The sequence below is a fragment of the Oryctolagus cuniculus genome, chromosome 9 (genome assembly GCF_964237555.1).
Source record: "Oryctolagus cuniculus chromosome 9, mOryCun1.1, whole genome shotgun sequence".
Lineage (NCBI taxonomy): Eukaryota > Metazoa > Chordata > Mammalia > Lagomorpha > Leporidae > Oryctolagus > Oryctolagus cuniculus.
In genome coordinates, this window is record NC_091440.1 from 137,112,682 (window position 1) to 137,125,894 (window position 13,213).

The following is a 13,213-nucleotide window of genomic DNA, read 5'->3' on the forward strand; positions in this document are numbered from 1 at the left end:
AGAACCCCGTGCAGAAATCCCGCCCTGAAGTCAGCAGCGTGCGCCTTGTGTGTGGCCGCACAGGGGACGAGGTGACATGAGCACGGGCCCTACGCCCTGCCCCGCGCAGGGGAGAGCAGCAGTGGAAGGGTTCGCACAGGAGCGACCCACGAGGTCGTCTTACTGATGGTCGGCTGATCGTGGGCCACCAGCAGGGCGGGGGCGGGGGGGGATGCCCGGCTGTCCCCTGTCCCTGTGCCGGCCTGACAGTTGAGTGACTTCCAGGCAGAAACCGGGGAGTAATCCGGTGAGCAGCACTCGTGTCAGGCCCAGCGTGGAACTGTGGGAAGACGTTTCCCAGCACGGCGTGACTCCTGCCCGAGGGAGGCTGTGCGACGTCGAGGCTGCCCCCGGGGCGCAAACTGCAAGTACCACCCCTCCTTCGACCTTGCAGCCCAGTTCATACGACCGAAATGTCTGGATCCTTCCAGAACACTGCGAGGGCGGGTGGGCCTCTGCCCCTGGTATGCGAGACCTGGGAAGAAACCCTGGAGTCCCCGCCCAAGTCGAGAGGGGCGATGGACCGGGGTGTGGCCGGCTTTACTCACCCCCACCTTCTGGGGTGACCGCAGAGGCTCCTTCTTGACAATTCTCAGATAAAAAGCTGCTGGGAGAATGAAAATCAGCATCGTGGCCGAAGAAGCCCCTGGGGAGAGAAGTGGGCAGGGAAGCGAGTTAGTGGTGCACCGGGCTGGGCTGCAGTCCCGAGGCCTGTGGTGTTAAGTGAGGAGCCATGCACTTGACACAAGCTGCGTCCCACTCATGCCTCTGAGAGTAGGGATCTGGGACCACTCACTCTTCACTCTCAGGGCCACGCAGAGTTAGACGGAATACTTAGTAAGACAGGGGGCAGGAATCTGCCTGTCTGGGTCCACCCCAGTGTGCAGCACCTGGCTGCTTGGGAGAGGCCAGAGAGCCACAGACTAAAGGCCTGCTGACCCCAGCCCCCTCCTGCCCGCGCCGGGAGCTGCAGACGAAGGCAGCCCCCGGGACTCACCTATGAACCCGAAGATGTACTTGATGGTGGGCACGAGGATGACCAGCGCGTTGTTGAGGGTGATGATCACGGCCGCGATCAGGACGTGCCGCACCCAGCTGAAAGGCCTTCTGGGAAACAGCAGCGTGCTCACCGACGTCCGGATCTGCAGGTCAGGGTCAGAGGGGCGGTTTTCCCATCATCCCGCAGCAAAGACTTTTGGGCCTTCCCTTCATGGTTTTGCGTACACTACACCTAGCAGTCTGTGCGTGTCTCCACCTGCTGCAGGTGCAGAGCTGTCACAGCGCCCGGGCCCACCTTCCCAGCTGTCGGAAGGAGCGAGGTAACCGGGTGAGGGATGCTCCTCCCATCACGGCGGAGAGAAAGCAGCGTGTCGTCCCCACAGCGCTGTGGGAGGAGCGTCCGCGAGCTCGCGTCGGGCTGAATCGGGCTGTTCCGCCTGACTTCAGGAGCGACCTGCTCCTCCCTTTGTCCCCGGAATTTCTCCCTCAGGGGCTGGCACGCAGCAGGCACGCGGTAAGTGTTGAATCAAGCTGAAGCTAGCCGTCTCCCCTCCCTGAGGGCCCGCACCGCCATCGCCCTACTCTGCAGGGGAAGGGGCGCTGAGTCCAGCCTGCAGTCTCCAAGGACGCGGTTCTGACACAGCACGCGCCTCCCTCCACGACGCAGGGGATGCTGGGGCTGACGTCTCGCCCTCCCACGGGAGTGCATTCAACAGAAGGAATGCGCACCCCACCCTGCCATGTACAGGGACCGACGTGGGCGGGGGCCCCTCTGCTCAGCTGACCTCCCTTTCCTCCCCCTGTGCCCGCCAGCGGCTCCGGTGAGGAAGCAGACTGCCCTGAAGGCCCTGCGCGTGGTGCACAGCGGCTCGGTGAAGAGGGCCTGCAACACTGCTGTGCCCTGGCACACGCGGGCCCTCAGCTCCAGCACAGCACAGCCTGCACAACCGCTGCTGCCCCGGCTCAGGGGCCCGGGGTGACGGGAGGAGGAAGAGTTCTGGTGCTCAGAGTGACGGGACAGTGACACAGTAGTGTGGGGACAGAAGCAGTGAGGAAAGTGAGGTGGAGAGTGACGGGGGAAGAGGTTCTGAGTGTATCGGGGAGGGAAGGGAGCGATGAGGTGCCGAGAGTGACAGGGATGGGGGAGTGAGATGGAGTAAGAGGGTCAGAGCTGAGAGTGCGGGGGGAGGTGGGGTTTGCAGAGCGATGTGAGGGGAAGGGGCTCCTGCAGGCAGGAAGGGGCCCAGCACTGCCCGTGGTACTCACTGGGCCCCGAGCGCCGGCCTGGGAGCGTAGCTTCCTGCAGTCCACTGTGGCGGGAGGGAGCAGCTGGGCTCGTCCCTCACAGGACCCTGGCTCCCGACCCTACTGCCCGAGCCTGGAAGGACGCTTGAGTCCCCAGAACCCACCGGGCCTGACCCAGGGTGGCCCAGTGTGCGGCCAGGGCAGGGGTAGCGGCCCCTCTGCGGGCTGTGGGGTCTCCCGGTGTGGAACGTTAACAGCATCCCCACTCCCAGTGGGCAGATTTCCACCCGCACTCACTCAGATGGGGGGATGCAACCCTCAGGAGGGACATGGGGCTTCCACATCGAGGGGAAGCGGAAGCCTCACTGGGCCTGCCCCTTCCCGTGACCGTGGGGGTCACACAGCAAGGCCCCTCGGTCTTCTCTGACCAGGGCCGCTGAGAGGGGAAGGAGGCTGCCGGGAGATTTCCCACATGCTGCCAGCTCTTAGCAGTCCAGTACCCCCACCTTCCCATGATGGCCTCGTGGAAGTTAAGGTCTGGGTAGAGGCACCATGGAACTCCCAGCCAGGCTCCACTCGGCGTGTCCGGCCCATGAGGCACGTGGGAGTACCTTGGTTGCTCTTCAGCGTGAGGGCCCACACTCCGGCACAAGTATGTATCCACCCTCTAAATAAATCCTGCTCTCACCATGCCCTGTGATTACGCCTTTGTGGGGAAAAGAACTTGGAATAAAAGTAGCTATTCGCAGGGCCAGCGCTGGGGCACAGCTGTTGAGACCACCGCCTGTGATGCCAGCGCCCCCACGGGCACTGCTCGGGGCCGGGGAGGAGGGCTGCCACGCGCCCCCCGGGAAGCTGGGAGTTTGGGGATGTTACCCTGCACGCTCTCCTCCTGCTGCGGCTGGCCTCTCAGAAGTTGGCACTGCTTTTAGGCTTAGGCTGTGGGCATGTAGGAGGCCGCAAAGTACAGGCCCCCTGGTAAGCTATGTCCCAGAAAAGGGAGGCGCCAACGCGTATCTGAGCACAAGGCTCCAGTTGCTGTGGCTCAACAGCCCCGCACATGCCCATCGGTGCTGGTTTTAACTCAAGCCACCCAGGACAACGTGACACCCAACGCAGTGCCACGCAGGGCAACCCCGGCAGAGGCGCTGTGGCGGGCGGGAAGGTGGAACACACACCAGGCAGACACCACCGGTCTCCCTGTCAGCCTTACAGGCAGCAGGCCCAACAGGGAGACTCCGGGGAGTCTGGCACGGCGGGAGACCGCCTGGGAAAGCGAGAAGCCTGCGGAGGGCCCGCGTGTTCTTCCTGCTCTGCAGGGCCGCAGCCCCGGCTCTGCTTTCCGGGTCTGAACCTAAAACATCAGGAGCTTGGTCTTTTTCTCACCCGTTGGCAACACCACCTAGAAGCACTTGCCGAGTCTAGCACAGGGCAGATCTAAGTGCCTTTGAAACGCTCCTGGGCGTCGCGACCACGCACGCTGGGGAGGACTCACCGGGAACAGGACGATGGGCACAGTCAGGGTCACGGCCACGAGCACGGCCAGGCGCACCATGAGAAGTAGGACGTCGAAGGTGTACACTCTGCTGTAGGCGTGCAGCAGTTCGTCCTCAACTTCTCCTGCAAGAGGGAGGGGCCACAGGCACGTGTGGCTGGGCCAGGATGCAGGACAGCAGGAAGGGCCCGGCCGGGACTAAGACACTGCTGTCCCTGGGCAACCTTTGCTCACAGGCGGAGGGGCCTGGGCTTAGGAGGTCACAGCCACTGAAACTGAAAGCACCTCAGGGCCCCGAGACCTGAGAGATCTCTGCTCCCAGGAGCTCCACCAGGGCAGGCGGAGGGGCCTGGTCCAAGGGGATGGAAGGCCCAGCCCACTGGCCTCGTCTGCCCTGGCCCTGGTAAACAGGACATGTGCTCCCACTCTGTGCACGGGAGCCTTCAAGTGTCTGCTGTCTTGGGAGGCTCGGCCATGAGGCTGAGTGACAGGCAGGGATGACTCAGGGCGGCCTCCCGCGGGCCTCCAGGGACCCCGTGGCTAGGCTGACACGACTTCTCCTTGGAAATGCACCCGTCCTGATTCCATACGCCAGTGGCGGGGAGATGTGTGTGAGGTCACAATAGAAGGGACACTTCCCATGGCCTCTCAGGACACTCAGCCACCCTGGCCTGACCAGGTCTGAACCAGCGGAGCTCACCCCAGTGCAAAGTGAGGGCCTGGTGGACACTCGGACCTTAGTCTAACAGCAAGCCGTGGCCCAGGCCCCGACGTGCACCAAGTCAGCAGGTGGAGTGCTGAAAGGGCGGGGACCGGGGCCCCACCCCTGGCCCTGCGACATGGTCGGCGAGAGTTCTAGACGGTCCACATATGGCTAGGCCCGCCGGCCAGGCTGGCTCAGGCCATTCTTCCTCTGGCAGGCACGAAGGCTGGCACGGCACGCCGAGCGGCCACGTGTCCGGAGGGGCGCCACCTACCGTAGAAGGTCAGGTAGCCAAAGAGAGCGGCGAGCAGGTACATGACCAACATGCCCGTGATGGAGACGTTGGACACCGTCTGCATCCTCCTCCGTGACCGGCTGCGAGGAGAGAGCACACGGAGCTGCCAACACAGCCCTGCAGCGTTCCCGTGCAACCGCGGAAGGACGCAGCCCGTCGGCGCGCTCAGCGGACCCAAGCCCGCGCTGATCCTCCCCACGTGCTGCCCCTCCCTGGGCAGGCGCTGCCAGTGCAGCGAGCAGCTCCGAGCGCACCGCGTGGCGGCCGTGCTCGCTGCCGGAGGCCTGACGGTGCCGCCCGCACACCTCTCCAGCCCACCCTACAGCCCCCAGGGCCTGCAGCCGGTGGCAGGTTTCTAGGGTAACCGCTACATGCACTTCGCAAAGCGCTCAGACGTTACGGGGACTGAAAGTGCTCTGCACTCTGTCCGGAGGCAGCTCTGGCTTTGTGGGGAAGCTCCCTCCCTAGCAGCCACGTGCCTGGGTGAGGCGCCGAGAGGGCCCGCCCGGCTCAGACCCGGGCCCCCAAGGAGCTCCCGGCAGGCTTACTCTTTGAGTTCACTGTAGATGGGCAGGACCTCGGGGTGGCACACGAAGGCAAACGCGAGGATGGGAATCGCGTAGGCTGTCTGAAAGACAAGGCAGCCACGCGCTCAGCTTGCCAGCACCGCCAGCAACCCCCGGCGTCTCCGCAGATGGAACCGAAGGTCAGAGGCCACACGGCCAGGCTGTCCCTTACCCGGGAGTTGAACACGAAGTACTCGGGCTGGCAGTTGCGCTCGCTCTGGGCCTTGTATTCCATGCTGCTGGCCCTGGCCTGGCTCTCGCCAAGCCCCATGGGCTCACGCTGCGTGAAGTCCATCATGAAGTTCACGCCCGTCCTCTCGGAGCCGTTGGGCAGGACGACCATGTGCACGGGCGCTGTGTCGTTGACGGTCAGATTCCCCACGCTGTGCCCCAGGTCCGGCAGGGGACAGGGAATCTGGAACTTCTTGTAAATCACCTGGATCCAGTCATTTTAAAAAGTCAGCCTTTTGTGGAAAAAACAGCGCAATGAAAAGCTCTACGTGAGGCTTATGGGGCGGGAGTGAGGGACTCGGCTCCGAATTCCTGGAGGCTGGACGGTGCCCGGCTGACCTCACCCCGGGCCTGGGTGCGCCCTCCGCTGTGAGGATTAGCGTCACCCAGCCAGTTTGTCTCACATCTGGGGACACCCTCTGAAGTCTGGAGCCCCAGACACCACACGGGGCCCCACGTCTCTGGTCCCTCTGCGGGCAGGACGCGTGGGGGAACACAGCTGGCGGGGGCGGGTGGGGCCTGCCCTGCTCTCTTCCCCCTCCTGTCTGAAGACTAGGTTGTTCCCACCCAAAGTGTTCCCTCCGTTCAAATATACAGCCAGGGTTTCTAGAACAACCTGCCAGCATCAACCCTGCCATTCTCCCTCGACTGTTTTATACTGCTCTCTGCTTGGGCCACGCCAGGGTGTGCTGCGAGCGTGAAGCACGGCGAGAAGACGAACGCGGGCACTGAGAGCCGCCACGGCCACAAGGCACTCACCACACTGACGAAAAACACCATGCAGGTCAGGGAGAACCCGCTCGTGTAGCCCAGGTAGCCTGCGAGTGGGCAGACACGGTCTATGGAGCGAGCTGCCGGCCAGGACCGCTCACCTGCAGGCCAGGAGACGGGCACGGAGACGACTTTACCTAAGTTTTTCAGGAGAGACAGCGGGAGGATGACGGCCACAGACACGAGGACGACGAGGTAGTTGCCGTTCAGGTACCACTCCCTGGGCGAGGAAGAGACGGGGGTGAGGGCCAGCCGGCCCCGAGGCGGGTGGGGGCGCAGTGCCTGTGCGGACGCAGACGTACCCACTGTTTTCTTCCAGGCCCATGAAGGTACGGATGACTTCCGGAAGCTCGTACTTGATGATGAAGAGGTAGCTTGACATGGCTGAAATGAGAAACACACAACTTAGGGGCGTGTCCCCCACAGTCATGGGGGTGGGGGGGACTCCTGGCAGTAAGAGGGGCATTGGATCCCTGGCACCACTGGGATCGGCACCAAGGCCGACCCCAGTGAAATCCAGCTCCTGACGGTTCTCGGGACAGCTGCATTTCCAGTCACAGGGCCTGTCCTGAGTGTGCCTGGCACCCAGGGGCATGTGCCGAAACGAGGACACCAGGGCAGGGCCCCAGGGGACCAGAGGCGCCCGGCCTGCGTGAGGGACGCCCGTCTCAACCCCGAGGGGCACACAGACTCGGAACCTTGCAGAAAGAATGCAAGATGGGGGCCACTTCCCTCCCCTTCACAGAGGCTTTTTACCCTCTCCATCTTGGTCTCTCTTTGGCCAGCAAAGAAACTACACCAAGGCTGGCGCCGCGGCTCACTAGGCTAATCCTCCGCCTTGCAGCGCCGGCACACCTGGTTCTAGTCCCGGTCGGGGCGCCGGATTCTGTCCCGGTTGCCCCTCTTCCAGGCCAGCTCTCTGCTGTGGCCAGGGAGTGCAGTGGAGGATGGCCCAAGTGCTTGGGCCCTGCACCCCATGGGAGACCAGGAGAAGCACCTGGCTCCTGCCTTCGGATCAGTGTGGTGCACCGGCTGCGGCGGCCATTGGAGGGTGAACCAATGGCAAAGAAAGACCTTTCTCTCTGTCTCTCTCTCTCACTATCCATTCTGCCTGTCAAAAAAAAAAAAAAAAAAAAAACTACACCAAGTGGCAAAATTCCGGGAGCCTCTGTGGCCTCAGCGTTAGTGCTGAGGCCTCCATGACCCCCTCCCCTGGGAAGATGAGTCCCACACGTGCACCACTGCTACTGGGCCACAACTGCAAGGACTCACGCAGCACCCGGCCTGGGTCTGCCCACGGCAGAGCCGGATGCTGACTCACTACCGACACGCCATCAGGACACAATCAGAGAAAACGGATGCCTTTAGCGTAGAACCTATGGGTGCCCCGTCCTGCTGTGGCTTGGGCTAGCAGGCACTGACAATGGCTCTGTGGTAAACTCAGCTGTTCGTGGTCAGGGCCATCCTCCCCTCCCCGGGACAGCAACGATGGTGCATCGTCGGCACACCACTCCCAGGGGTCGTCTGTGGTCTCTTACTGAGAGGCTGAGTGGCACACGCAGGGCCCCCGACTTCTGGGCAGGAGCCCCCCCACCTCTGCTGTCCGCGTGCCATGATTCTGCAAGAGCTGCTGTGGCTCCCGTGGGGACTTCCTGCTGTGGCACAGTGGGTTACACTGCTGTCTGCAGGGCCCACATCCCACAGGGCACCCTGTCCAGTCCTGGCTGCTCCCCTTCCAAACCAGCTCCCTGCTAACGCGACTGGGAAAGCAGGGAAGATGGCCCAATCCTGTGGGCCCCTGACCCACACAGGAGACCTGGATGGAGCTCCGTGCTCCTGGCATGGCCACCTGGAGAGTGAACTAGGCAGATGGAAGGTTTCTCTCTCTCTCTCCCTCTTTAACTCTGCCTTTCAAATAAATAAAATAAATCTTTAAAAACAAAAGAAACACTGGGCTCTGACTGTTCTCACTGCTTTGTCTGCTGTGTGCACCACCTGCTGATCCCCTAGAGCCCGTGCCTGGGGCTCCTGCTGGCAAGAGGTGCTGCTGCCTCCACGGCCTGCAGAGCCTCGGACCTGTGCGGGCAGCGTCTGCGTTACTGTTTAACACCTGTGCTAAAGGACTGAGGACAGGAATGCTCTGGAGTGGACTTGCGCAGAATAGAGGTGCCAAATGTCCACGAACCATCCAGGGCGCCCAAGAGACGTCCACTCCAAGCCTGGGCACCAGAGACGTGAAACTTCTCCGCAGTGCATGGAGTCACCTCACGCTTGGTCCAGTTCAGGCCTCTCGACAATGAAGTGAGCAGCGAGAGCCAGCGAGCTGGAGCTCACCTGGGTGTGGCCGCAGTGCTCTGTGCCGTCGAGGGCTGGCCCCTGCGCAGGCTCGGCAAGGGCCTCTCTAGCCCGCTCCAAGGCGACGCCACCCACCGAGGCTCCCACGCTGGTGCCCTGGACAGTGAGTGGGCCTCTCTGGGTGCCCAGGGTGGTTGGTGGGCAGCTCTGCGTGCTCTAGATGGTTGGTGGACATCTCCTGGGTGCCCTGCACAGTTCGTGGACATTTGGCACGTGGGACTTTCTGGTTCTGGATGGTGGACTCAGCAGGAGGGCTTGTTTTCGAAACCACCACTGAAGCCACCTTGGCGTCACACATCCAGCAGGGCCACTCTGTTCTGCTGTCCTTGTAGGTTTTCTGCGCTCCCTCCTCCCCGAGCGCTGCTGTGTTTGGTGGCAGAGCAACAGCAAGTCTGCTTAGGAGGCACAAGAGGCCTCCGACGTGCAGGGTGCGGGCCGAGGGAGGCTGGCCCCTCTTACCTCCCATGTTCTGCATCGTGATGGAAACAAAAGCTCCGATCTTCCCGGGCCATCCAAAGGCTTTCTCTCCTAACTTCTCATAAATTAAAGACCCTACACCAAAGACAAAAGAGCCTGGTTACAAGGGTCGTCTGGGGGCCGGCGCTGTGGCGTAGTCAGCTAAGCCTCCACCTGCAGTGCTGGCATCCTGTATGGGCACCAGTTCGAGTCCCAGCAGCTCCACTTCCAATCTAACTCTGCTGTGGCCTGGGAAAGCAGCAGCAGATGGCCCAAGTCCTTGGGCCCCTGCACCAGGAGACCCGGAAGAAGCCCCTGGCTGTTGGCTTTGGATCAGCCCAGCTCTAGCATTGCAGCCATGTGTGGAGTGAGCCAGCGGGTAGAAGACCTCTGCCTCTACCTCTGCCTTTCAAATAAATAAATAAATAAGTGATTGTTTGCATGACTGCAATATTCCTCACAACCTGATTCTACACTGAAGTCTCAAGTGTGTAAATAAAAATCATAAAGAAAAAATTACCCCAAAGACGCAACCTCAAAACCAACCAAGCCTTGTACAAAAAGAGCTCTCCACGCAGTGGCGCCGTCTGTTTCAGCCACATGCAGCAAGTCGAGGCCGTCTTTCTACCGTGTACCCCAAGTCTCTCTGGCCGGACCTGAGTCAGTGACTCACTCGTGCCCTTCGCTCTTCCATGTAGCCCAACCAGAGACGCCGTGGCTGTGGTGGAGCAGGGCGGCGGGTGGGCCTGACGCGCATCACCCCAAGGGAACTGGGACGTGGGCAGCGTACCTCCCTCCTTGGCTGTCTTCAACAACAGGTGAACCGAGTAGAGGGATAATATGGCCACAGTGAGCAGCAAGATTCTGTGGAGAACAGGGAGCCAAACAAGGAGTCCATGATAAATGCGCCACCACAGCCTGAGCGGCCATGGCCACCACGGTAACGACCACACCAGTCTTTCTCAGCACTGACTTCCCAGACCAGCGCACCTGAGGGGAGCCGAGAAGTTCTGCAACACACACATTCCAAGCCGGCTACTGGAGTTCCCTGTGTATCACGGAGATGCTAAATGCAAAGCGAAATGAGCAGATCCTGCGTCCACTCACCCAGCATGCATACACGTCCCTCTGCAGGACTCCTGCCAGCCGTCCCACCCCACCCTGGTCTGTGCAGTGTGAGCTGTGACCACTGACCCGGAGCCGGGCAGTCGCACGTGCGACAGACAGCGGACAAAGCTAGCGGCAGGGGAAGTCCTCCGTCATGGGCGGAAAGACGGGTGCAGTGAGCACTGCCCGTGTGCGCACTGACGGCTGTTTTCCCAGAACTGAGACTCAGGGCACCGAGGCACGAGTGCAGGGACGCACGTGTGCACAACCAAGAAGGGAACAGCAGGCGTCTCCACCTGAAATTTAAAAACCTTTTCTCTACGTAACGAGAACACACTAATCATGGCCAGTCAACTGATCTCATTTTTGACAGTTCCCAGCGAATTCAGGGGTGCAAATGTACACTTGGACCCTGAGTTTTGAATTTCATAACCACTCTAGTGATACTGCGCTCTTGTTTTCCAGAAAAATTGTGTATTTTTCCATATTCCTCACGAATGTAGCTGTCTGTAAAGAACGGTGCGTGATTCTGCTCTCCGAGAAACATGGGCACTTGCGTATTAACATGTCCTTGCGGTGGCACAGACGGGAGCGCGGTGCCGCCCGCTGTCCACCAAGGGGACAGCTGCATCTGCCTTGTGTACAGCACTTCAGCTGCTCTGCCCTAGTCACAGGCCTGCAGAGGTTCCCGAGAACACGGCTCGTCGCTCTAGGCCGTCTCCTGCCTGCGTGGGTCAGCGAGCGATGACCCCCTCAGTGCACTGCGGGGTGCGTATGACGACAAAGACAAAGCGTCCTGTCCGGGAGGGCCACAACACAGATGCATCAGTCAGTGAACACCTACCCAGCCAGTAAGCGTCAAGTCATACAACCACGCGTTCTGACGGAGCTTTCGAAGGCAGAGCTGCTGCAAAGCCCATTCAGCTCAAGAACACTGCGTGAAGCCGGCCCAACCCCAGTGCACCCCCTTTATGGTCCTGACCGTCGGTCTGCGAACAGCTGAGCGCGTGCAAGCTGGCGCCCCGGATCTAACGCACACGCATCTGCAGCAGAACGCTGCCTCCTCAGAGGGTTCTTCGCTCTCTAGCTCCGCACCCAGGGTTGGGGCCTGCACTTGCTCGGCTGCCTAACACCAGACTTGACTCCTGCGAAGAACTCCACTGTGCCAGCTGTGGCCTGGGGCACTCCAGGCTGTGCACAGGCACTCACACCTTTGTGGCTGCCCATCAGCGACCTGACGCTGCCACCAGTAGGAACAGGTGTGGTCAAAGTGCAGACGCGTAGCAGTAAGCTGGGGGCACCGGGCAAACGGGCACAGTGCCGGGCCTGGCGACACGGTGACTCGCGGCGGACACGGCTCAGCGCGCGCTCTCAGCCTGCAGGGTGGCAGGTGTTCACCAGACCACTCAGACGAGCACACAGAAGTACTACAACGTGGTGGCTGACCAGACAAGGTGGGCGGAGAAGGCGGCACAAAGGCGAGGCTGCAGTGTGCTGGGCGGGGTGACCGGACGACCAGGAAGGGGACAGGGTTCTAAGTCCACGCAGAGAGGCCTGTTGGTCAGGCAGGCAGAAGGCCAGCGCCCCGTGACAGATGGGACAGGGCACCCAAGGCTCGGAGGCCAGGTCTGAGATGTTTTCCCCAAGGCTGTGGTGACACCCAGGTTGCTTCTGGGAAAGCCATGTTTGCTACTAACGCCACTGACTGTGAGTGCCTCTCGCGCAGCACCCCGCCCTGGGCCCAGAGCGGGCCCACACATCCAGCGGGCGGTGAGGGTGGCTGGCGAGCACCGGCACCGGCACACTGGCTGTCCTGCTGGCTGCTGCCTGGTCCTCACTGAGCCGCCCCCAGACCACACGTGTTCCCGTGAGTGACGGTGCTGCGCACGTGCGTGCTCACTTACATGAACAGCACGATCCCCGTGTTGGCCATGGCGTAGGACAGGCCCAGGATCCCGCTGCCCATGATGGCGTTGCTCAGGTTGAAGGAGGACATGCCGAAGGGGGTGGTCCCCGGGTGCTGGGGGGAAAGGGTGCCTGTGAGCACTCAGGCCCGCGCGCGCTTCCTGCTGCAGGACCCCACCGGGAGCCCAGTGGCGGCATCAGCAGAACGCAGCGCTGGCCGCGCACAGGTGTGACAACATGCCGCGTGCAGGCAGAGCCGCCCCGGCGGGCCCGGCAGGCAGGCGCGGCTGCGGGTTACGCTGGGTGAGGGCCCCCTCTCCAAAACACAAATACGGTTCATCAATGATTGATGCGGCCATATGGCGAGCAGCAAAGTACGCCCTCGTGCCAGCAAAGGCCTGACAAACAGACAATGTGCTGACCACACTGGAAAATCCCGGCCACGTGGTCTGCCCTCGGAGGCCCACCCGCCCCCCGCCTGGCCTGCCTCCCGTGGAAGCAAGACCCACTCACATGTTCGTCACCGTAGTCCGCCAGCTGCTTCTCGCCCAGAAACCCACTCGTCAGGAACTTCTGGCCCTCGGCACCGTCACGGGCGAGCTGACTGCACACACAGAGGAACAGGCCTCCCGTCAGCGCTCTGCGTCACACGGGCTCCCGGCTCTCCCCAGGAGTCCCCTTCAGAGCGAGGCCGGGTGCCATTTACGAACCGACACGGGAGGGGAGGGAGCGCCATGCTAGGAGACGCGGCCGTCTGTTGCGGGCTAGAGCCCCAAGGCCGGATACAGAGATTACTCATTTGAATGGCGGAGCAACAGAGAGAGTGAGTTATCTTCCACCTGCTGGTTCACTCCCCAGAGGCCACAGTGGCTGCGCCAGGCGGAAGCAGGAGCTCCACCGGAGTCTCCCACGTCGGCGCAGGCGCCCGGCGCCCGGCACGGAGGCCGTCACCTGCTGCTCTCTCGGGGGTGTGGCCAGGGAGCTGCACAGGAAGCGGAGCCATCAGTCGGGACTCACAGCAGCATAACCTGCTCTAGCCCTCGTCG

General features: G+C 61.9%; 1 protein-coding gene across 9 annotated transcripts in view; it reads right to left on the minus strand.

Annotated features, from left to right (window-relative positions):
* The window catches only part of SLC38A4 (solute carrier family 38 member 4), a 91,835-nt gene that overhangs the window by 1,389 nt on the left and 77,233 nt on the right, over positions 1 to 13,213 (minus strand). For all 9 annotated transcript variants that reach the window (XM_070049726.1, XM_051851005.2, XM_051851003.2 and 6 more), the window contains 13 exons: positions 12,681 to 12,771; positions 12,167 to 12,282; positions 9,946 to 10,019; positions 9,159 to 9,251; positions 6,647 to 6,728; positions 6,482 to 6,564; positions 6,333 to 6,391; positions 5,515 to 5,778; positions 5,325 to 5,404; positions 4,756 to 4,856; positions 3,779 to 3,903; positions 1,037 to 1,181; positions 588 to 685 (listed from right to left, as the gene is read on the minus strand). In XM_070049726.1, coding sequence (XP_069905827.1) covers positions 588 to 685; positions 1,037 to 1,181; positions 3,779 to 3,903; positions 4,756 to 4,856; positions 5,325 to 5,404; positions 5,515 to 5,778; positions 6,333 to 6,391; positions 6,482 to 6,564; positions 6,647 to 6,728; positions 9,159 to 9,251; positions 9,946 to 10,019; positions 12,167 to 12,282; positions 12,681 to 12,771 — 1,411 coding nt within the window. The remainder of the gene's footprint in view (positions 1 to 587; positions 686 to 1,036; positions 1,182 to 3,778; positions 3,904 to 4,755; positions 4,857 to 5,324; positions 5,405 to 5,514; positions 5,779 to 6,332; positions 6,392 to 6,481; positions 6,565 to 6,646; positions 6,729 to 9,158; positions 9,252 to 9,945; positions 10,020 to 12,166; positions 12,283 to 12,680; positions 12,772 to 13,213) is intronic.